The sequence below is a fragment of the Talpa occidentalis genome, unplaced genomic scaffold, assembly GCF_014898055.3.
Source record: "Talpa occidentalis isolate TD23 unplaced genomic scaffold, MPIMG_talOcc4v2.1 talOcc4.5, whole genome shotgun sequence".
In the NCBI taxonomy this organism is placed as follows: Eukaryota; Metazoa; Chordata; class Mammalia; order Eulipotyphla; family Talpidae; genus Talpa; species Talpa occidentalis.
The window spans coordinates 44261347-44287766 of record NW_023604861.1 but is presented as its reverse complement, the minus strand read 5'-3'; the positions used below and the strand labels follow the sequence as shown (position 1 = coordinate 44287766).

Below are 26420 nucleotides of genomic sequence, written 5' to 3'. Positions count from 1 at the left end.
GAGATTTCTGTGTTCTAGATTAATACTGAGGTTAAATAAGGCCAAGTATATAAAATTCTGTGTGTGGCACTCAGAACAGACTGCATATTATGAATGGGAAATACATTGATAGGCTGTAATGGCTTTGTGAATGAGATAAATGTATTTCCAGGGCACTGGCTCCACAATAGAAGTCTCTAGGGTTGTGCCCCCTAAATAATAAAAGTGTGATGTATGCTCCAAACAGTACAGTGTAGTCAGGTGTACTCACAGAGAAACTGGGGCAAGAGATGAAAGGGGATACTGAAGCAAAGTATCTTCAAACTCAAATATTTCACACACAAAAATATTATACAACTGCAGAAGTATCTATACTCAAATATAATGGAGACACTCTTAGGAAAAATAATTACCAAGAATCTAATAAAACCTTACTGGAAAAACAAGCTTATAGGCGCTAATGAAAGTTTATACCATGCAGTATATATTAAGATGTCAATTTTCACCATATTATATTAATCTTATTTGTATGAATCCAATCAAAACCCAAATAGAATTTTTTAAAAAATCATCAAACAACAAAATTGGTACTACAGTTCATCTTGAGGATCAAGTATCCTAGCACAGCCATCACACATACACACAGTGGCTTCCCTAGGAGGCACCAGAATAAAGCATCCAGTTACAATGACCAAAGAAGTGAGGCATGGGTTTAGGAATAAAAATGCTTTTGAAGTGTCAGGGGTTTATGCTACACCCCCATCTAAGTGCTTTAAAGTAGAATATTAATACAATCACCCATCTTCATTATCTCCACTTTTCAGATAATGAAACTGAGTTTTAGAAGTTAAATAATTTGTCTTAAGATCATACATGTTCAAGGGCAAGAGTCTGAATCATCTGAATCCAAGAGCCCATTCTAGCTCACAAGAAGAATATTATAATGTCCACTGATACAGAGTTCCTACAAATCATCAAGGAAAAACTCCTTTAAAAGCTTGTGTACAAATGGGCAAAGGATATTAAAATACAATTACAGTGATATGCTAATGGCTAACAGACATATTAAAAAGTTTAATCTCCTTAGTACTTATTATTAGGACTAGTATTATCTAGGATGGCAGAAAACATTAGGAAATGTTTTCATATACACTGTATACATATACACTTTCATATACACTGTAGGAATGTGTATTCTTACATTTTGGAAGGCAATTTGACATTTTATGTAATTTAGATGCGTTATCAGCAATTCCTCTTCCATTAAACGTAAGCACAGTCATATACAAGGATACTCACTGCAGTTTCTTCTGTAAAAACTGAAATACTGGAGTATTTAACTGCGCATCAACAGGTAATAGTTGGAACAAATCATTGTACATCCATCCTATGAGATTACACGTAAAAAAGTAAATCTGATCTACATGGATGCCAACAACACACTGTAGAAGAGTTTTGGAAAAAGGAAGTAACAGAATACATAGAATTTTAACCATGTGTTAATAAAAGAAAAAGGATTTAAGAGATAATAATACAACTGGGAAAATAATCATTTGGATACATTATGTTGAAAAAGGCATTTTTTAAAAGGTATGGAAGGATATACACCAAACCATTAAGAGTGAAGACTATGGAAGAAAATGAGATAAGGATTTAAAAGCATTGAAGGAGACTTTTACTTTTTATTCAATATCCTCGTGTATAACTAAAAATGCTTCTGTATTTTGGAGAAGACAAAATCAACTAACAGAGAGCTTAGTATCTTGTGAGCTTTTGTCTAAAAAACTGTATAAACCAATGAAAACACTAAAAAGTTATAAAAAAGCAATGATTAGAAAATTGTGTATGAAGAATACCAACACCTATAAAGATTCAAAGCAACTGACACAATATACTTTATTTGTTTACATAATGATAGGCTCTGGACAAAGTGAAGACAGTAGAGACAATGATAACACATTTAAACTCCTATCACAAATTGATCTGTTACAAATTTCCAGTGGTTCAACATATTAAAATGGAAATATATGAAGAAAAAACCAAATATATATTCAGATTTTGCAGCACAATGCAATGTCCTTAAAAAAAAAAAAAGTTTGTTGTATATTTTATCAGTAATTCAAAACACAAAAATCCACATTTTCCTACCCCTTCCCCAAACGTGGATCTGGGGATTGCAGTATTGGAGACGTATGCAAAAATAAAAACAACTTTAGTGCTAAGAAACAAAGTATTTTCCTTATTTTGATGCATCAAGGAGCAAAAATTTCAATTCCAAAATGCCAATGATTGTTGCTATATGCAGATAAATAAAACAGATTTGATACTTTCATAATCAAACCCAACAAACATTATACTAAAAATATATAGTGTGTGTATTTATATATGCAATACCTATTTTAGAAAAAAAGGTGCCTTGGTGAAAATGATTCTGAAAATATTCACTTGATGCACATTATGTACAAAACCTTTTATATAAAAAATTAAACTATTTTCAATGAAATTCCATGTTCACATCCCATCTGAAAACAGTACTTGAAAGATAAATAGATCTACCTAATAGTTTCTGTCTGAAATCATGGGTAAGGCAGTTCTCTTTCCAAGGGCTCATTTTTTCACCCACTCTATGTTACTAATATAAACAAATATTACACAGATACAACCTGACATGCCTATGTATTATTACCACCTGGAGCTCTGTTCACTGTTGAAACAGGGGATAGTTTATAGTTGCTACAAAGAATAATTTTATTTCTTAAAATATATTGTTTCTCTATTCCAAATTAAGCACTTACTTAAGACATTAAGAGGCTGATAAGCCACTCCATTTGGTGTCAATATCAATAGCCCTGTAAGAAAGAACTCTGTATTGGAATAGCTAGAAAAGTTTTCACTGTAATAACAGTGCATCCCTCACCTGCATAGAATCAATTTGGCTTAATAGCTCTTTGTCCCCAGAATACCATTCTGGAGTTCAAACATGCTCTTCAAGGCCCATCCCAGATATGAAAAAACATCTCATATAGGCAATATGAGGATATATAGGATAATAAAAGTTGTTAAAATCTATTCAACGCGTCTCACAGCAATCCTCATTTGGAGTAGCTGCTAAAGGTTAAAGCAGAAACAAAAATGGTAAAGACTAGGGGCAATGAAATTAAGTTGGTTAAATATTTACACCAGTAGCTGTTTCAGCAAGTCTTTAAGCAAAAAACTGCAGTGACCTGGCACCTCTAGCTCATAAATGTACAAGTAGCACTGAGGATTTCAAGCTCAAGTGAAAAATGGAATACCCTTAGACAAGGGGAACAGTCTGAGGCAAAAGTTGTAGGTCTGTAAATATATATTTTATATGCACACAGAATTGTGTGTATTATTTTTCATATATTTACATACATATTCACAAGATGCCCTGCAATGTAGTTCAAAAGGCCTTTATCAAGGAACAAACTGATTCTAGGATAGGTCCTGGAGTTCACACCATCTGTGTAAGAAACAATGTGCATAATTCACACATAATGTAAACCTTATCAACAAAAACATTGCTATTAACAGTTAAATAGTAGATTTTACTAATCGGTGATGTAATCAGAACATTTCTTTCTGAGAATCAAAATAATGAAAAATACACAGCAGGGTTTTTAACACACACACACAGAGGAGGGTTTTTAACACACACACACACACACACACACACACACACACACACACACAGTTTAGCATAGCAAACAAGAGAGTTCAAATTTCAGAGTAGGGGAAAATATCAAAACTTTATAAATCTCCTGGGTGCAATTTAATTACTGCATCAATTTTAGAAAAATAGACTCATAGAAGGAACGATGCTGCTATGCATTTTCTCAACACATCAACCCATATGTTTATCTTTTTCCTCTTTTGTTTCCAGCTGGAGGTTTCTTCAATTGAAGGAGTTGTCCTCCTGTTCCAAAACCTGCAGAGGCAGGATTGGATACCCCAAATGTCAAACCAGCTGATGCCGTGATGCCAGGATTGCTGAAGTTAAACCCAGATGTACTTGAGCTGCCAAAGCCTTATATTTGGGAAGAAAATATTCATATCAGAAGTTAAATCACAAAAACAAACATAAAAACTGGGGATGAGAGGTCAGTTTCTAGCTGAAAGAATATGTAATCTATAAGCACAGCAAATATCACAGGATCCCAAATTTCTAACACGGAATTTTACAGGAAAATAATTTAACTAACAATTAAGAGGCACCTTTAAACACAGAAGTTAAGTAATAAAGGCCAAAAGAGACATCTTGGCACTGTATAACTGAAATTATAGAAACCAAGTTGCTAGAAACCTTTCTCTTAATTAAATATACCAAGGTGTCTTCCTCATCAATCCCTCCAGAAAACATTTTATCAAAATGTAGAGAGACTGCTCTTTCAAACCCACCTCTGCAAATCTAAGTCCTTTGAGAATGCCTCAACCCACAGTTTTCAGGACAATGAACAAACCAAAGAATAATAACTACTGTCTTGATTTTGTAACAGCCCATGCATAATTAAGATCAAGAACTATTAGTGCCCAGTTTACTAAATATCAACATATTAGATTATAATCTTGATACCAGTGAATTCTATTAGCTTACTCTGATTTAACTGTTGATTCTAAACACTACTTAATTTAAATGGAATTTCCTTCAAATTCCATCACTTTAAACGTCATCTAATTAGTATTACATCATTATTTTAGACATGCTACTTATTCATATGTATTGCATAATAAAACAACCATTATTTACAAATATAGAAAAAATTGCAAACATAGATGGAATTTGGAATTTTCCACTATAAGAGTGAAAGATTATACCTAAAGAATGAACAAAGAACCCAATTTATCATCATTTGTAAGACCAGTATTCTTAAAACTAGAGGGATTTATAAACATCTTTTTGAAACAGAAATTATTCTCCTGGAAGAATAATGATAAAAATTGAGTTACACTTTCACAATATTGGGTTCGTTTTTGTAAAAATAAAAATGGTTTAACCATGAAACTAGTCTTTGGCGGTTCAAAAAAATCTCTTACGTTAATAGAGAATATAATTATTTAATCTATCAAACTAATATATCCTAGAAATAGCTGCAAACCTGATCTTTAGCTTCTAAGGGAGATAAAGCTATCTGATTAGTTAGGCTTGCATACTTCATTCAGAGGGTAGACAGTAAATCAGGGATCATTTTTGGATACTGGTAATAACAATACTTGTATTTTTAAATTTAATAATTTGCACCTTTAAATTTGCCTGAAATTCAGGCAGAAACACACAAACCTGCACTAAGACTTCCTGAGGGTTTATTTGTTGTTCCAAATCCAAATGTGGAGGCCCCTGTGGTGCTGCATCCAAAACCAGAGCTAGTTCCAAATCCTAGTAGGAGGGTAATAGAGAAATATACAATGGTATGTAAAATACAGGTTAAAGGATACTGACAAGTAAAAAGGTATAATAAGTACAGTGCAAAAAAATATGACCGTAAGGAAATCTGCTATTTACTCCTTGGCATAAGACTTTTGGACGAACCAGATTAATTCTGAAATGAAACATTTATATCTATTTAGACTAAATTTATGGCCTACCAGAAATTCTTAAAGAACAAGGCCATAAAAAACAAGATTATATTAGTATTTTCGCTCCCAAATGGACTAGAAACTTTAGTGACCATTCAAATATGACTTTAGTCAAACGTAATAAACAGGAATATTTCATTTTGCAAAAGAAAAGCAACTAAATTAATACACATGACATGCACATTTAAACACAAAGTATCATAAGTTAATTTTACTTTTTATAATACACTTTGACTTAAGAATTTTGACCACTGAAAAGTTGCATAACTATATAATGATTAATTATTTTAAAGCTACTCAGTAACTTCTCCTGCTATAGACCAGCCAACGCAACAGTGAGAATTCAAGAATTGGAGTGTCTTGTTTTTTTCTCTTAATACTACAGAGTTTAAATATTTTTCATCATATAAAGTACATAAGGAGACACTGCTAATTATTTGAAGACTTGTTTCCATTCTCGTAAAAGTCAAGGACTCTATAAATAAATTTCAAACTCTTTTAAGCTTACTTTGCAACAACTTATTGAAAATATTGAATTTGACAGTAAATATGATTGCAAATGAGATTATAGTCCATTGAAATTATGCCTGCTATAATTCCAGTAATTTCTAATACAGTCTACAATAAGAAATAATCATAATAGCTTACAAGCTTTCCCTCTTCTGATGATACATCTTAGTGGAAATAAGGAAACCTTAATTCATTTGATTGTCAAAATACAATCAACTTTCAAATATCCATCAGCAGGACAGACTATTGAATACCTTTGTATTTAGCATGATGTTTTTGCAGAAAACTTTCCTTATTAACTAGAGTAACTATGAAAGTACAAAAATATGCTCAACTGCTCTTTTAAATACAAGTATCCATAAAGGCAAATTTGCCAAATATGTGTTTAGGAATGGACAGAGTCAAGTTGTTCAAATTATATTATTTTTTCATTTAAAGTGCTCATTTTCAGAAAAAGACCGTTATTAGGAGAATGTATATCCAGATAATAGTTTGGACTTAAAACTGACATTAATTACCATTTTTAATAAAATTTATCAAATTTAGCAACTTTCAAGTTCATATTTCAGCATATTGTTTTGCAAATATGAACACCCTGCTCCTCAATTTTTTACTTTAAAAAATTTACTACTCACAAAAAAATAAATTTTCTTAAGTTTTAAGTCTAGAACTAGAGAAAGAATTGATTATGTTTAGAGAATCACTTTTGCCAGATGGAATCTTAACTTCCAAAATAGCAGATCCTCTTAGAAATTTTTTACAGTTTGTATCAATTCAAATGTATAATAACTCCAATGCAATATTAGAAAAGTTAAAGTGTACCTCCAAGGTTTGAAGAACCTAAGCCACTTGATTGCAAGCCAGTGCCAATACCTGAGCCGAATGGCGTTCCAAAACTAACTCCCAGAGATGGCTGTGGCCCTGGTATAAAAAAAAAAAAAAAAAAAAAAAAAAAAATGGAGGGAAAAAAACAAATTTGCCTTACTCTTTCAAGATTAAAGTTTCTTTATGAAATAATTTTTAAAGTGAACAGTGATTACTCTTACAAATTCTATTTGTTAAAGCTTAGTTTTCAGGATGTCTCCCCAGTCTAATTTATCTGTCCCAACTAATTTATCCAAAAACAGAAAAAAAATTTTAATAGTTCCATACTAAATAATTAAAAGGCTTACCACACTGAAAGATGTTAGTTTAACGTACTAAATATTTGAAATCTTTAATGTATTGTAATTATAGATTTTTAAAGTTTTACTTCTAGAATGATTTTATATCTCTCTACTTGTTTTCTGATAAAAATTAGTTGGTGTAATCAATAAAGGTTTTTATTTTTTTCTTTTTAAAACAAGCTCCTTATTAGAGTCGTCTCAATTGATCAAGAGACTGACACTAACATGCAAAACTATCATGTTACTTCATAAGAATAAGTACCCAAAAAACTAGGCATGGTTTCTTATAAGAAATATAAATGATATATACAATAAATGGATAAAAAACAAGACAATGATTTATTTTATTAAATTTATTGTTCAGTTTAAAGCAAATCAATTACACAGTAACATGACAATTCCAACTTGTTCACAAAAAGTGGTAATTGAGTTCTACTGTTAAGCTCTGCTACATTACACCACTTATCACCTGATTAAGTAAGATAATGAACATTTACAAAGGCACCGTTATGTACCTTGACAGATTCAATACATTCAAGATTTCAATTCAGAAGTTTATTTCCAACATTTTGGAAAATGTACTCATATGCAGAACAATTAGTCATCCTTTCCCCATTTGTTACTTTAAAGATTTTTGGCTGAGTGCGTTTGGCAAGAATAGCATCAAACTTACTAGCCTCTCTTTTTAACTACCTTTTTTAAACTAAGCAGAATACAAAATCTAAAAATCTCTCATTTGATAAATAATTTATGAAAATTATTCAATAAATTTAATAGTACAATCTTCAGTCTTGTCTATTTCAAACACAGTGATCAGTGCATCTCAAAGTTGAGGGAACTGCCAAAGTAATGAACAGATTGAAATTTAAATTTTTCAAAGAAATCAAAGCCTTCAAGTTGTTCAATGAAGAATGAGGTTTGTATATTCAAAAGGTAGTGTAAAATTATAAAACATTTTAAAAAAAAAAAGGAAAACTGAGGAACCACAATTTTGCTACACTGGGACAGAAACTGGACTTTTCAAATAGCTTCTACCCAGTAAAAATAAAGAATAAGGAATACTAGCAACCAGAGTTCTTATACCAGTATTAAAAAATAAATTAAAAAAGATTTACATTTTTACATTTAGTTTGAGATTAATTTGAGAATAAAATACCTGCCCGGCAGCTTTTGTAAAATGTTACTATAGGAAAAAGAAATTAAGTATATTACTTTCTTATCTCTAACAAAAATATGTAGAAAATACATGTCCAGTTTCTTTAACATTGAGAGACTTAAGTGTCACATGTTAATAGGAGGCACTGCTGGTGGAAGACCCTAAAGAATAATGCACACCACAGCCCTCAGCCTTACAAATCATGAGAGTTACTCAACTAACATGTTTATGTTGTGTGTGGGTCTGTTTTTAAGAGCAACTCTATCTAGCAATATTCAGGATCTAAGTAATCAAGAACTCTGACAATGACAAGACTTTCCATTGCACAACAGGTACATGATATTTTGAGTTTTGTACCTTCACACAAATTCTGAAGGCAACATCATTTATAAAACTAGTAGGCAAATGTATAACATTTTTTAATAGTAAAAACTCATGATAAATATCTCCCATGCCAAAGTATTAGCATATATTATATACTCTGGCCACCATATAAATGTTTCACTTAGAAAGCAGAATCTAAATCCTTCAGGCAAAAATTACGTAAACAATTCAAGAAGTCAGTTTCAAATTCTGAGTAGTCATTCAATGAGAGGCTCTTAGTTCCATAAATAAAATCAAGTTTTTTTAGTAGTAAGATATCCCAATGATTGCCCAAAGTGAAATCTTCATGTAGAGTAACATTTTACAAAAGTTATCATATCATATATTCACACACAACAAAATCAAGTTCAGCACTGTGATTTATATTTTCCAGAATAAATTCTACTTTCTTAAAAGTAAAACTGCACTTACAGGAAAAGGACTAAAGTGCTAAATTTTTTATAATTTTCAGTGATGACTCAAAATACCTAATGTAATTAGTATGGTCATTCCTAAATCATATTTTAAGAATAATTTTTCTTAAAAAAACAAAACGTCTTTTTCCCCAATTTGAAAAATTTTGCTCTTACTGATTTATTGGGGAATGTTCCTTTGGTTATTAAATACAACAAAATCACAAAACCACAAGAAAGTGAAATGAAATACTTAAAGAGTTTCCTATTTAACACTACACTTTAAATGTCCAAACCTACACTAAAAGTTAGAAAGCAGGTATTTCTAACAAAATGTCTCAGCTCTCCTTTAAAAACAGCAGCTAAGTCACATGAGAAACTCTTACCATGTAAACATCAACAACTTTTAAGTGTCAAAACACAACAGCAAAACTTAATCCCAGTATATTAGCTTAAAATAATCTATCCTAAATAAAAATTATACTTGAAAAGCCTAACTTGAGTGTCTTAAGCTTTTTAAGAGGTTTCAGAAACACTGACGAAAAAGTATACTCAAGATAGACCAATGTGTAACAGTCAATTATTGATGCTTATTTCATGTATTAAATAGCCTGTTGGTTCCTCATAAATCTCTTCAGGCTTCAAAACCAATAACCATAAACCACACAGGCTGTATTATATATGTTTTTCATTAAAAAACATTGAGGATGGATCAAAAAGCTATTTAAGTGCACGTCTCCATTTCCAAGAAAGACTACACAGAAACCACCTTCAGAAAGTAGCAGCCTAATAAGTTATCTGCTCCTGTACATGAAGGCAAGAATTCATATGCAAATTAAAGCAAAAGCCCTCCAACAACTCAAATTCTGCACAGACCAAGAGTGACACATAAAACAGTATACAAGCTCTATCTAGGTTCATCCTGATGGCCTTTAAAATTTGTTACTGGCACTTCAAAAAAGATTTCATCTGTCACAGACGTAAAGTAATAAATCACTGGATACAGAGCACATTGCAATAAATAGGGATATTTCTAAACAGGCTGTAACTCATAAAATCAGTGCATATAACAGAGTTCAGAAATCTCACTACAGTGGTGATATGACTAAACTAACATTCTGACTCAGGAGGCATGAAAAGAGTGGACTACGGAGCCTGGGAGACTTTTAAAAAGAAACAAAAGGAAAAGAGAAGACATAATGCAAAATTGCTAAGACTCTCAGTTCCAACAATCCACACAACTCAAAATGAAAACAGTAAGACTGTTTAAGATGATCAATTACTATTCCTACCACCTGATTAGACTTTAAATGGACTTCAAACTGCAAGGAACACAGAAAGCAGTCAGTTTCCCCAAAGTCTGGCAAAAGTCATAAACAAAATTAAAGCCTATGAGCAAAAAGCTCTTCAAAATGATTATGCTTTATAAGCAAATATTCTCTATCACCACAGAGAGCAAAGACCCTATCTCTATTGTTTATCTTTGTATCCCCTGAACCGAGCACACAGGCACTGTAATTGATAAACATATATCTTTTTATGTCCATGAGCCCAAAATGTATAAGTGAAAACCCAGAACCTCTTGACTGTCTATAATATAGGATAATAAAAAACACCCCTGACAGTGGTTTTCCTCCCATTTAAGTTTTATACCATAGAATATGATTCACTTAAAGTGTAACATTTTAGACAACTGACTTCTCTCAAGTTTTATTAGAATGGAAATCTCTTATGTTTAAAGAACACTTAACCAAACCCATGCTTACTTGGTCTACGATTAATATGGTAAAGTAAAAAGAAACTGGCACTATGGTTAGTTTGATTAGATGGATAAATAATCATGAGAACTGATGATCAAAACTGATGATTCCCCCTTCCCCCCATAACTTGAGAACACAATCCCACACTCCAGCCAGCTAGAGAATTACTATATAGTGCTTATGTGAGCCACTATTCACATGGGTCCAGCCACGGAATGTGGAGGATTTGGCATAAATCCATCATCAATCATTTACTGATGGTAATTCAATTCTGTCATCTCCAAATGTGAAGAACAATTTTTTAAACTGCCAATAGTGAAAACCAGAAAAGGCTTCCCTAGTAAAGGCAGCCTGACTAGAATCTAAATATGTATGGTTTTTACTTTTTGTATTATAGTAATACTAGACTATATGCAACTCTCAGAGATACATGCTGCAGAGTAACTAATAAAAAAAAAATGAGTATTTATTAAGGTTACATTTTTCTATAGCAAACTTCAAATCTGACCAAAAGGGACTGCAGGAGTAAAAAGATAAGTAATCTCTAAAAGACACAGTAACAAACTAAACATTGGAGAACTAGACTACAAAACTGTTTCTTTCTTTAGAAGAGGAATTAAACCAAGGACCAAAATTATCTGCTTTCTAGTATCTTACCAATTACTTTCATTGACTCAATTTCCCAGTTTATACTTCTTAATGTGCAATCCAGAGCATCTCAAAATCTTTTTCCTGCTCTGGCTATTACTCTATTCATTTTGGAAAGGTATGAATAATTCTAACATGTAACTTCTTCCAAATTTGGTTTATGGGGCCTGAACTCTGTTTCCAGTCAATATACACATACAAACAACCCTACTGGTCTTCAACATACTTTCAGTCAATAAAAATGTACTTCATCCTGAATGTGGATACTCTGTAATCACTATATATGAGGAAACGAGAATGCACCATCTATCATTATCTTATAGGAAAAATGCAACATACGGCTGAATATTTGACTTTAAAACAATAAATGATACAATCACCATTTTAGAATCTGCTATTCTTAAATGTAATTCAGTAGTGAAATATCATGTTCTAAAGGGTATTAATAGCAATACAGCAAATAACATTAAGTAAATTCACAATGTTCAATATCTAATTGATGTATAATTATTGCTAAGACTACCCTGCATTTTTCAGGTATATGCTCATAATTGTGTCCATCACAATTTTTAGATTGTAGGGGAACAGCTATTCATAGAAATATCTTCAGTCCTGACACAAAAAGGAAGACTTATAAAAATGCACAAAAACATTCTGCATTTTAACATTAAGAAGCTATAACTTGAATGCATTCAGACCTGTAGCAGGCTGTTGCTGCTGTGTAAGAGTTGCAGCCATGGCAACGGCTGCTGCATTTGGCATGTTGCTGAAAGGGGTGGGTCCAGTAGTAACTCTGGGTGCATTCTGCCACTTCTTGGCTTCTGTTCGCCTGGCTTCAAACACATCTACAGCATCTCCCAAAAACATTTTCCTATAGCCAAGGTACTGTTCTTTGAGCACCTGAAGGGATGAAAAAAAAGAAAAGGTTAATCAAGTTCTGAGCTGACTTTGGTAATATATGAATGAAATAAGTTAGTAAAGACATATCAAAGACACTGCCAACATTATACATTCCACCTAAAGTGCAAACTAGGGTGCTAGTAATGCATGGCACAGGAAGTGCTAACTTTGGGAGTTCTATCACTCCACTGAATATTTTCTTCCCTATTCTAGTTATGTCTTTATAATAAACTACCTAGAATATTCTAGTTTCCTAAGGCCCTCTTTAAAATGAATTAGTTAAGGTTTTAAGTAAGCAGAGCAGTATCTTAAACTCCATATTAAATATTACAGTTTTCATGAAATTTTCCCTCCCAATGGATCTTTTGGTAATCTTTACATTCAAAGACGTTAAAAAGGGTGGGGGGGGAGCCAGTACTAACATACCTACTAAATACCATTTTCAAAAGTATCTGGTGGCGTGTTAAAATAAGATATTACACCTCAAGAGAACTTAAAGGGTATGAAGAAGTCTTTTTCACTTTATCAGAATTGTTTGACTGTTCTTATAATGAAAATGATTCATGTTGAGTATGTAGAACTAAGCTGATGAAAAAATAAAAGTATACAATTAGAGTAAGAAAGAAAAATTATCAGGTTCATAAAATGGGCTGTTTTACCCATGAACATCTGCCTTGAAGATGGTCAAAAAGAATGTTTCACATTAGAATTATTAAAGAGGGCCTCCCCGGTGGCGCAGCAGTTGAGCGCTGGGTTGCGAAGCTGCCCGCAGCCTCTGCGGCGCCGGTTCGATCCCCGGCTGCTCCCCGGCCACCGGAGGAGGGTCCCACATGGCACGCGGACCTCTCCTGCCGCCCGCTGCTCCCCTCAGCAGTGTACTTCGGTCCTTCTGCCTGCTCTGCTCTCCGCTCTGGCTCTGGTGAATTCTCTCACCCTCCCGCGCTTCTGACTGTACCCAGTGCATGTATAAACAAAAACAAACAAATAAAGAAAGAAAGAAAGAAAACATGCCTCTATATAAAAAAAAAATAAAAAAATAAAAATTAAAAAAAATTTAAAAAAAATATAAAAAAAGAATTATTAAAGACTTTCTCTGAAGGTCTGACATAATTTATATCAGTTTTAGATCCCTTTTTGAAGAGATATGGGATTTCCTACCAAGTTTTAGCAGAAATTAATAAATTTTAGGCATTCTGGTTATAATAGGTATAGGACTTGGATATCTTAATGTTAAAAAGTTATATCTATAAGATGTAGTATTTGAAAGTCACCTCTGTGGGGATGTCAGTATTAGATATTCTAGTTCTAAACTTGGCTACCTCTATAATGTACTGAAGAAGGCCTGACAAGAACTGAAACTTAGGGAAAATGCAGAGTAAGACAACATGGGAAGTCAGAAAAATCTTATTGGAACTGGTTTAACCCCAAATCCATCCACCCTTTTTCTGTGCAAATACATGCACATACCAATATAAGGTTTGGCATCAATAGCCCATAAATTTTAGTTCTACTTCAGAAACTGGGAAATACGATCTGTCTTAGAGACCTGAAAGAAAATAAATAAAAATAAAACTGACATCAGTCATGATATATGTAATTGATAAAACTTCCAAATTTGATGTCATTCAGAGAGCTTGAGTCTATTCCAACAGATTATCTCATGAAAAAACAAAACTGGAGGAATAAAAATAACACCTCTTGTGAGTTTCCTATAAGAAGTGAACAAGTTTAGAGTTTGCTCACTAAATGCTGCTGAAAATAAAAGACATAGCAAATCTTATTATGGAACAACCTTTGGTCCTTAGAAATACATATTTGAAAAGAAAGGTCAAAATTTCATGGAAAGTTTATCCAACAGATCTGGAGTTGTCTTCCGTGAATTTCAATTGTTTCATGATCCTTTTACTAAAGAGGGTCTAGTTGTCAAGTCAGAGAAATTGCTACTGAAAAAGCATATATATTTACAAATGACAAGCATGAGATCTGCTTGAAAATACTGCCTGGGAAAAAAGCATCTCTGTCTGGAGAACTTATAGAACATGAGCAAGATCCTGATAATGGCTGAGATTGGATGGTAGCTACCTGGACATTCATTATAATAGTGCTCTCCTCTGTATATATTTGAAAAGATTCATAATAAAAATTAAGGAAAAAAAAAAAATCTTGCACAACACAGACTTTAAAATGCCAACAGATAATCATCTTTAGCACTTAAAAAAACCTAAAGTAATATTTATTACAAAATTTTTCAAGAAAATTTGATTAAAATTCTTTCTTTAAAACAAAAATAATTATTTTAAAGACTTGGCTTAGAGGTTAACATTTTATGAAAGCAAAAGTCCTGAAGTATGCGATTTCTTAAAAAATGGTGTAACTGTAAATGGTTAAAAACTGTTACAGAGCATCAGATTGAAAAAAACAATTGATTCTCTGATGAAACTCTATTCTACAGTTAACACTTTCTTCACATGCAAATTCAGTGCTGTGAATTTTAAAGATCTCAACTGACTTGTATAAAAGTCCAAGAGATAATCCCCATATTTAGAAGGGAGAAATGTGAGCAAGTATGGTTATTTTTTTTTTAATGGAATAGCTAGAAAACATTTAAAACATAAATAAAATTATATATTCTGTTTATAGTGAAGAGATGGAACTAAGTTAAATGGCCAACAAGAGTGGACAGATTAAGCAAAATGCACACATAATGAAAACATATGGAAGTAGCAAAAATGATAGTGAAGACGTGTAAGTGTGAGAAGTTGTTCATATTAATTGCAAATAAATAAAAGAACAAATTATATAGGACACAAGAATGCTTTCAAAAAAAAAGGTATTATCCATGGACAGATTATTATTTTAGTTTTAGTCTTTTTCACTTAGATGTAATTTTAGCTATTTCTGTACTAAGCATAGGTACTTTTGCCCCACGAATGAACAAATATTTCATTAGAGTTTAGATATTTAGAGAAAGGATATGGTAATGAAAACTTACCTTTACATTTTCATGAATTGATTGAAGTTGTGCAGCTAAAGCTACAAATGTCTGATAAATTTTCTGCATAGCCATTGACAAATCTATAAAAGAAAATTATATCATCACACAAATATATAACAACCAATTTTATTTCTCTATTACTTGAGGCCAATTTTTGGTAATTAATGTATAGGTGGAAATGAAAAACTACAACAATATTTCCATGGATAAGCAAAAACAGCAGAGTGAGTCGACTGAGAGAAAGATTATCTTAATAAGTAATCTGGGGAGGAAAGGAGATGTTAAGATTTCTGCCATTATTAGCATAGTAACTATTCATAATAAAAAGAATTCACTTTATACTTCTAAGCAACAATTCATTTAACAATTCATTTTATACTTCTAGGCAACAAAGATTCAATCAACAACTTTTAAGGAAACTCTTACCACAGCTAAAAACAACTAATAGTGGTTACCTAGAACATTTACTATATAGCTACAGCTAAACTCTCTCTAATCAAAATGAGTGCTATAAAAAAAAAATTACCACAAAAACACATTACCTTGAGGGGTTATATGTGAGTTATTTGCTTGAGTGGCAAGATGATTTTCTAGTTCTTCAATCTGCTGTCTGTACTGTTGAAGCTGTACTTCAAACTGTTGAACCAAGATTCTGAAGTAGCTACATAAAAACATTTACTCAAATCAACATTTCTGAAAAATCACTTTATTCATATTTAAAATACAAAATACATAAATGTGCACCCATTTAAGTAGAGCCTTTGAATTAGTCTGATGACGTATCTTTAAGTAGCACACAGGCTTTTCATTAAAACAACCCAAACACATAAATTATCAATGTATCAAAAATAGATGCATATTCTTATTCCAATCATGAAAAACCCTATTAAGGGATCAAGGTCAAAGATATTACGTCATTAAGTCATTAAAATATTAAGATCGTCAAAGACAGATTAGAAGAAATCAAGGAAAAATAACTAAATGCAATGTGATTAAGATCCCAAAGCTTTAATAAAAGCACATTAGTGGAAAAGACAGTAAAAATTTAAAGTTCTATAGTTTAGTTAATAGTATTTGCAATATTTCAATATTTTTTTCTTGATAACTATACCATGTTTACATGTGAACATTAAAGGAAGCAGGTGAAGGATTTAAGGAAATTCTACCACCATTTTTATAAGTTTTGTTTAAATCTGAAATAAATTAGAAAGTGCAACTATAAACCATAACTTACAAATGCTTATATTTACAATATGAATTTATGACATGAAACACCATATTGTAATCTGAAAACACAATGGTTAATTACTATTCTGATAAATTTAACCCAGACTTAATCTATTCAATAGGTGTCAAAAAGATAAAAAGGGACCTTAAATAACATTTATGAACACTAACCTATAAAAAAAATGGAGAACTGTGAAAGTTGTTTGCAGTGGTGATACAATTCTACCAATTTCATTTTTTAATTAAAAAACTATTTACTATAAGTTTTCAGAATATCAACAAAACAGCTGCAACTTTATATTTTGGGAATTACACAGTGGTATTCATTTAACAGAACAATTATTTCATATACGCTACACAGGAGACAAATGAAGATGAAAAACTATCATCGCCATGTATAAATTTTACCCATTTCAAAACCAGCTCTCACAGCAGCATGAAGAACAAGACAGGGATAAAGTACTAGTAGTATAGCAAGGAAGCACATCCATCCTAATCTGAATAAGCTAACAGGAGTATTGTGGCTAATTTTCCGATTTGATCATTGTACCGTGATTTTGAAAGAGAACATCCTTGTTTAATAAATACATGCTAACTTACTTAAACATAAAGGGCACCAAGTCAAGCTGTTTTGGAAGGAAGATATACATATGCATATAGAGAGCAAAGAATAAATCAAATACTTTAAAAAGGTTAATAAGTAGGGAATCTAAAGGAAAGATACATGGGTATTGTTTGCTGTATTCTTGAAACTCTTCCATAACTCTGAAACTAAATCATAATAAGAAATTAAAAGCAAAGAAAAATGTGAGGAGCCAGGCAGCACATGGACTTCCACCACTCATAAGCCCAGGATTTCACTTTTTCATGCCTCAGGTTCCTTTATCTCTAAGACTGAAACAGTTAAAAGCTGTAGGGATTTTGTGAAAAATGAGATAAAGAATGTACAGTGCTAGCACATTGCTTGGCATATGGTAAATAATATCTAAGATGATTGTTAGGTATTATCTCTAGCAGCACGAAAAGATACAAAAAAGACAAAATATATACCATGTGCATAGAAACTACAATAATATACGAGCTGGATCTTTTTTTTACTTTTATGTATCTACATTTTCTAAATTTCCTTTTTCAGGATTTATTACCTATGTATATAAAAGCTATTCAGTGCCTCCCCGGTGGCGCTGCAGTTGAGCGCTGGGCTGCGAAGCTGCCCGCAGCCTCTGCAGCGCCGTTTCCATCCCCGGCCACTGCAAGGGTCCTACATGGCACGCAGACCTCTCCTGCTGCGCCCGCTGCTCCCCTCAACAGTGTACTTTGCCAGTCTCCCTGTTCTGTTCCCCACTCTGGCTCTGGTGAATTCTCTCACCCTCCCATGCTTCTGACTGTACCCAGTGCTTGTATAAATAAATAAATAAACCTTTAAAAAAAAAAAAAAACTATGCAAATAATTAAGAGTTAAACTATATTTAGCATGCCCTTTTTAAGGAAAAGGCTATCTGAAAATTATTTTCAATTTAAAAAGTTCTTATTGGTAGAATGGAAATTTCTATTGCCTATAAAACATAATAAAGTGAAACAAATCCTGTCAGTAACATGCATATGAAGTGTAACTGCATACTAATAAAAGATTCAAATTCATTTACCCTATAAAATAAGGATAGTAAACTACTTTCTTAGGATTATTATGAGTTAAATTTTAAAATCCATGTACAGTGCTTATTAACCCAGGCATGTTACATAGTAAATGAAAAATTCTTAATTTGTATGTTTTAAAAGTGAGAACACATTTGCTTAAAAAAATCCAGTAACTTACTCAGCAGGAGCTGTATTTTCATGTTGAAGTCCAGGTGGTGTTTTTTGGGTTCTTAAGGCTATTTCAGCATTCTTTAACTCCTAATTTACCAGAGGTTTAAAAAACAAAAAGATCAGTTGAAAATTATGCTAGCGTACCAACTACTTCTGAACTGAAACTTCAAAACAAGGTTCAAGAAAATATACTATGAACGAAGCTGTTTTACAAGTTATTAAAACATCTTTCCAAAAAAGACAAACTATCATTTTAACAAGCCAAACTTTGTAATAAGTTTATGAGCTATTGATCTATTTTACGAATCTATGCATTTCTGCAGGACGATTGAAGCTAACCTACCCACAATGAAAGACTAAACTACTATTTAAAAATCCTTAATACACAAATATAGAAAATACTTCTAAAAAATAAACTAGTAGGAATAATAATGATGGCAGTAGTAGTTGACATTCTGGGAATACTTCTGTACCAGGCACTATGCTAAAGACTTAATATATCATGACTAATACTCAATGAGAACCCTATAAAATGATGTTTCCCTCCATTCAATGAAGAAATGCAGTTAAAGAGACATTAACAATATGCCCAAGCCCAGCTGAACAACCTGAGAACTGAATCTAGGCAGCCCAATTCTTTTAAAGCTCACACACAGCCTTGTACAGCTACTCAGTGCCATTTCTACCTTCCAGCCGGTGGTTTTTTAAGACTGACATTGTTTTATCTCCTAACATTCTACATAGTGATCACTTTACTGCTTCTATAACCTCTAAGTTGGCTTATTTAAAAAAAAAAAGTATTATTACCTTAACTTTATGTTCCCTATAGTACCTCTTGCCCTCACTTCACTGCCAAGGAATTAAATCTGTTTCATTCCTCAGCTCAGGCTTCAATCCTACTCAACTATAGTACAAAAGCCCTAGAAAAGCCTGGGCTATTCAAACTCTCACCCCTGCCTACTTCTCCAAGTATACTCTACCCAGTACTTCTACACTGAACTGCTTATAGCTCCTCAGACAGGCATTTCATACCTCCATGCCTTTGCTTGCTATCCCTTCCTACTTACCAGTCTGGAGAAGACCTAAAGCATGTTTCTAGGGTCAATGTAAAGGTATCCTACTCTGGGCAATGGTTAAGTGTCCACCTGAGTCCTTTAGGGTTCTGTATCTTGAGCCAACAACATATTATCTCTTTGATTTAACTCTCGTAGTATATTTTTCAAATTTTTTGGTCCCAAATGCCGTCATCACTTCATTATGAAAGTATAGTACTCTGTAGTGCTCTACATGAAAGAGCCTTGAAAATGTTCACTAAATGGATAGCTGAACTCAGCAATTAACACATCAACAAGCCACATGGCGGTCACCCTACCCAAAATGAAGAACTTTAACCACCCTACTTAAACTCTTGAAATATGTACCAAAAATGAGTGAAAGATTTTGCTTCCGAAATATTTTGTTCTGTACAATGCCAGATTGCTCACTTGACAATTGCTTCTATTTTCCCGAAAGATTTTCTTTGAAGAAAAGGTTTTGGATAACTACTTCACTGAAGGGGTCAGAATATTTTCAATTAGCAATTCAGTGCTCTGTGGGTAGATCACTAGCTCCCATATACTAGAAAAAAGAGTATTCTAAGTCTCTAATATGTCCTATAAATTTTTTAAACTCAATTCAAATGATTTTTCTCCTTAAGGAAGCCTTCTTTGACTCAGCAACTCTTCTTCAGTTACCTTTTATATTCTACCCATCTTTTACTATTTCACTTACCCCACTGACTTTTAATTTACCCCACCAGAGGTTTAGTACCTTTGGCATTATCTGTCTGGCAGTGAGGCAGAAGTTGTCTTTTTACCTACTAACAAGTCTAGTATCTAACAGGTAATCCACAAATATTTGTAAATGGAATCATCCAGTTACAATGGATATCAATACAGCATTCATTTCTTTTTCAAATTTGCCTCCTCTATTACTTTATTAATGATCTTTTTCACATAATTTATATAATTTCATCTATTTCTCAAAAAAAATGATAGTTTCATGAAATTTTTAATCAGAGACTCAGCATCCTCCACAGTCTAAATGCCTAACATTTTCTTTCTCCTCAAAGGTACAACATATCTGATAATATATAAAGAAAAAAGAAGTGGAAAGGAAAAATAAGGAAATATTTTATTCATATTTAACCAACAGATGACTGAGAAATTTGAGAGCAATAATGAAGTCTTTGAATTCCCTTCAATGATGATAGTTTAGAATAGCTATTTTATTTTAGTAATGTATTTTTATTAAAACATCACAAAAGTATTCAATAGTTGACTTAAAGGCACATAAACATCATTAATAGTTTTACCTAAAATATTATCATTTCATTTGTAAAGAGCATAGCACTCTGTTAATGCCACATTAAAAAGGCAGCATCACATGAAGTTTATTAAAAGATCAGGGAAAACTTTAAGAAAATTTCTAGCCTGCCCTGATTAATAAAACACATTTTGTAACTGTGAAAAGTAAAACACAAGTGAACCATACATCATCATTTTTCCTCACTGATACAGAAAAGAACTACATATTTTATATAATTATACATAGGCTATGTTATGCCATAAAGAGATTTGACATGAATGATAGATGATATCTGCATCATTACCGTTTTTATAGAGTGCTCTGAAAACTCTAGTGAATACATATAAACTGCTTAGAATACTGACTGACACATAGTAAACACTCCACAAAAATTAGAAACTTGTTATAGCAATTTAAAAGTATGAAACTATCTGGTGTCTTACAGGTTGTCTGTATTAGCTTTGTATTTGAAAAAGACGTATTTCCATCTGAAAACAAACAAACAAAAAAACCCTATAATAATATGGCTGTGAGTTTACCTGCGCAGTTTCTATTTTCAATTTGTCAATATTGATAGTATTTCTCTGTAATCCACTGGCAGCCAGTGACAAAAGCTGCTTCAGAGCTTTAATATCTTCTTGTACTTTAAGCATTGCTTTTGAAGACATTCTACTAATTTCTTCTTGGACCTGTTTTTGTTCCTTCACAAATTTCCTAAAAAGATTTTAAAAACTCAGTTTTTCAAAAACATAGCTTTGGTTTCCTTCAGACAAAAAAGTATACATACAATTAAGATTCCAAATATTTTAAGAGGCAAATACTAAAAATTCACCTTTGGTTCTTTTTCGCAGAAAGTAACAAAATTTTAATTTCCTGGTATTCTTCTTTCTCTCTAATTTCTAACAGCATTAAAATTTCAACCCAAGCTAAGGGTTAAGAAAGACTGTTCCCTCTAAAATGTATTCTGTCATTCTTCAAGTATGATTTATCTAATAGTATTTCACATTAATTAACTTACTGGAGATTTTCAACATCCTGGCAGATCACAGGAGGTAGATTTTCATCCTTCAGTGCTTTACTATCCCTAAGAATAAATGCCACAAAGGTATTAAAACATTGAGATCATAAAAAACTGATAACTAAATTTTATTACAGTATATGTTAAGCTATAATAAAGCAAATATTCCCCATACCTCATTTATGGCATTCTTAGATGAGTTCAAAGTTCTTTGTAAGGAACAATAAATTTCTTGACCTATAAAGTAACTTTAGCAATTCATCTAAATGGACATTTCTTTTCTGAAAAGATTGGCATTATTGTAAGTACACTTTATGCATCTGACTAAATGTTTAAAAATCAGAAAAATGCCATAAATTGGGCGAGGTAATGAACAAAGATCCCACTGGCTCAAAGATTCATAATTGAGATTTATTCAGTTCAAAAATACTGAAGTATTCTGGAAACAACCTAAATGCCCTAAAACAGATGACCTGATCAAGATGATGTGGTATATATACACAATGGAATATTATTCATCAATCAAAAAAGAAAAAATCATGCCATTCACAGCAACATGGATGGAGCTAGAAGGAATTATGCCCAGTGAAATAAGTCAAAAGGAAAAAGAAAAATATCACATGGTTTCACTTATAGCAGGAATATAGGGGAACCCAATAAGACATCAGTGTAAAAAAATAGTAACAGTACAAAACACAACAAAGCAAAAACAATTAAAAATCAGAGATATCCTGCAGGGGAGGAGGAGGGAGAGGGATCAGAGGGAGGGAGGGGGTAGCAGAGGTGACTGATGTGATGGTGCACGGATGCATTGGTGAAGGAAACTATGGGTTCTATACCTGAGGGAGTGGGGGGAAGCAAATATTGTTTAAAAATGAACGATTATGTAAAAAAATTTAAAAATAATAAATAAAATATTGAAGAATTAAGGAAAGTTTCAAAACTCAAGATATTCTCAAACTATTTTCCTTTATAATTTCAACTTGTCCTTCAACAAAACAAGTCCAAGGAATAGCTTAAGGAAATTATGTGCTTAATGCATACAGAAATAAGCTATCTTTATCATACTGTAATTAAATCATTAGTTAATATTTCAGTCACAGATATGCTATTATTTCCTTGGTATTATTTCCTTGGTATATTTCTCAGCTTCTTCACATATGCAAAAGGGCTAAAATATACACAGATGTTTTTGAAGTGTGTACTTTATCACTTATTTGCAAATGTTTTCATTTATGTAAATAAATTAGGTAAGAAAATATAACTGGTATTTAAAAAAAAATCTTCAAACTAAATATAATGTATACGGAGGTTATTCTCCCTCTCCATTGCAAAATAAGTAGCACTAGCATAGTAATTTATATATGAAGTGAAAAATATATGTTTTCATTTTTATGTATAAAGGGTTCTCCAAGAGTAAAGTTCCATGACTTGTTCAATATGAATTAAAAAATATAACAGTATATTTGTATTTATAGTATTAAACAAAACACTTTCTAGAAAGAATTGGTTAAATTTTTTTTTTTAATAGAGGCATGTTTTATTTATTTATTTATTTGTTTGTTTGTTTTGTTTTGTTTATACATGCACTGGGTACAGTCAGAAGCGCAGAAGGGTGAGAGAATTCACCAGAGCCAGAGCAGGGAGCAGAGCAGGAAGAAGGACCGAAGTATACTGCTGAGGGGAGCAGCGGGCGGCAGGAGAGGTCTGCGCGCCATGTGGGACCCTGCTCCGGTGGCCGGGGAGCAGGCGGGGATCGAACCGGCGCCGCAGAGGCTGCGGGCAGCTTCACAACCCAGTGCTCAACCGCTGCACCACTGGGGAGGCCCTGGTTAAATTTCTTAAAGCTAGAAAGTAAAGACTTGAGCTTTCAAAACCTTCCCATAGCATATGGAGAATTTTTCTTCTAAGTGTGTACATGGCTCAATTTACTTTCAACCATACAATTTGTGTACAATTAATAAGTAAACTCTAATTTAAAAATTTTAAAACAAATTGTAAACTTACTCTGGTCTTGTTCCTGTTTTATCACCTAGGAAATACAAGAAGCTTCATGTAAAAACAGGCAACGATATATTCCAAATACAAGTTTTAAGTTAACAAAAACCAAGGGTATACACAGAAATTGTCATGCCTATCATGAACTCTAAACATTAACATGTAATGGAGACATATTTATATACATAAAAAAAAGGAAGTTATGTAACCGATCTGCATCTATTTCTTTCAAGAGCAAGAATCCCTCCATCTTTCATGAAAAGTATTCTTTTAGTAGCTAAACTGAGAGGTTTACTTAAAAACACTTTTAAGGGGGCCTCCATGGTGGCACAAAGGATTAAGTCACAGCACTATGAAGCTATCCGCAGCCACTGCAGCAAAATTTCAATCTCCAGCCAGGGAGCTAACCCACACGGCACAGCAGACCTCTCCTGTCTCGCCTGCTATTCCCCAGTCAAATCACCTGTTCTGTTCCTCACTCTGTCTCTGGTGAATTCTCTCACACCTCTCCCTACACCTCTGGCCTGTACCCCAGTTCTTGTATGCATAAATAAATAAATCTTTTTAAAAAAATACTTTTACGGTCCTATCAATACAGAATAGTAAAATGTCAGATTAACTGAACTCCAAATATTTTACAAAGGCAGCACATATTTTTTTTTAAGACTTATTTATTTATTGTATTTATTATTTATACAAGCACTGGGTACAGTCAGAAGCGCAGGAGGGTGAGAGAATTCACCAGAGCCAGAGCGGGGAGCAGAGCAGGCAGAGGACCGAAGTATACTGCTGAGGGGAGCAGCGGGCGGCAGGAGAGGTCTGCGCGCCATGTGGGACCCGCCTCCAGTGGCTGGGGAGCAGCCGGGGATCAAACCAGCGCTGCATAGGCTGTGGGCAGCTTCGCAACCCAGCGCTCAACCGCTGCACCACCGGGGAGGCCCAAGGCAGCACATTTTTAAATGAAAAGTTTTTAATATATGCACATCACCAGCTCTCTCAGTAGTACACCTATTTGATAGCTTTCCTTATTAAACATGTGCCTTCAGGGCCTCCCCTGGTGGTGCAGCGGTTGAGTGCTGGGCTGCAAGGTTGCCCACAGTCTCTACAGCGCCAGTTCGTTCCCCAGCTGCCGGCGAGGGTCCCACCAAAAAAAAAAAAAAAAAAAGTGCCCTCAGTAAAATGGTTACTTTCCCTTTCCGTTTTTATAAAATTTATGACTATAATAATAATTAATGACAAAATAAGACCTGCTTATTTAAGAAAATATAGAATACAGAATACACAATACTTCATCCCACAAAACAAAGAACACCTAAACAATTTAGACTTTTTCTGCACTCACATTTTTTTTTAAAGATTTATTTATTGATACAAGCACTGGGGTACAGGACAGAGGTGAGGGACGGTGAGAGAATTCACCAGAGACAGAGGAGGGAGCAGAACAGGCAGAAGGATGAGAAAATACACTGCTGAGGGGGGAAAGGTTTTTAATCTTGATTTTGTTATTTCCTATCAACTTTTGTTTTTTTTTACTTTGAAGTTTTTTTTTTCCTGCTTGTTTTTTTTTTTTATTGTTACTTTGGCCTATCAGACAAACTGCAGTTGTATGGGATATCCCACGCGTGATGAATGGTAACTAAAGAGCTCTTTGTGTCTATATGTTGTCTGTCTGTATGTCCTTGTGTCTAACCGTCTTGACCTCCAGTGATCGACAAATTGGTATACATGGTGACCATAGATGTTGGAAAAGTCTCCAGTTATGAGAAAAACAAAAAGTTATGGTTTGATTGTCAACATTGTGCTACTGAACTAAGCCGGTGCCTTCATAGAGATTGAATATTGTTGTTTCTGTTAATTTTCTGATATTTATGGCAAAGCTTCCCAGAAATCTAAATTCAAGTACCAATTTGGTAGCCTGTCATTTGACTGATGCAAGGAAATTTTGTGGAACCTCAGTAGAGCTCCTGAGACACTCCACAAAGTTTCTCCTTTTCCTCCTGGGAAGGCATTACATGAATTTGTTCTATTTGGCTTTTACCTAATGAAGTAAAACTGGAAGAGAAGCATTGTCACTTGGGAAAATGGTAAAACTTTGGTATGTACAAAATGTTAACAGTAGTATCTGGTATGTATGTAAATTGTCAAGGGTGATTGTCACCTTGTAATATTATATAATTCAATTGTTTCACATCTACAGAAATTGCTTCTGGAAATTTAGGGAGAAAAGGTCTCAACAGATTCCTATTGATGGAACTGTTGAGAGTAAAAAACTTTCCTACAAAGGACTGAATAGACCTGGAAATACACCTGACATTTACTAAGGTTTCTTTGACATAATACTGGAAATTTTTTTATGCATTCTGTCCTGAATCCACGAAGTTTTTGTTTTGTTTTGTTTTGTTTTGTTTTGAGTAACCAGGATCTGCAGAAAGGTTGCAATTTTTTTCCCAGCAAAGCTAACTTGTCACATTTTCTCTCCCCTTGATACCAACACAGCATACAAATAGTGGTAGTAATTTTTGCTACTTATTTCAGAG

At 33.1% G+C, this 26420-nt stretch overlaps 1 protein-coding gene across 2 annotated transcripts in view; it reads right to left on the bottom strand.

The window, feature by feature from the left end:
• Nucleotides 1-532: 532 nt before the first annotated feature.
• NUP58 (nucleoporin 58) overlaps nt 533-26420 on the bottom strand; it is a 39795-nt gene continuing 13907 nt past the window's right edge. For both annotated transcript variants that reach the window (XM_037527047.2, XM_037527048.2), the window contains exons 7-16: nt 23893-23917; nt 21886-21951; nt 21407-21581; nt 18529-18608; nt 16028-16146; nt 15483-15565; nt 12289-12490; nt 6907-7005; nt 5279-5374; nt 533-4027 (exon numbers count right to left, since the gene is read on the bottom strand). In XM_037527047.2, the coding sequence (XP_037382944.1) occupies nt 3858-4027; nt 5279-5374; nt 6907-7005; nt 12289-12490; nt 15483-15565; nt 16028-16146; nt 18529-18608; nt 21407-21581; nt 21886-21951; nt 23893-23917 (1115 nt within the window). In that variant the 3' untranslated portion in view covers nt 533-3857. The remainder of the gene's footprint in view (nt 4028-5278; nt 5375-6906; nt 7006-12288; nt 12491-15482; nt 15566-16027; nt 16147-18528; nt 18609-21406; nt 21582-21885; nt 21952-23892; nt 23918-26420) is intronic.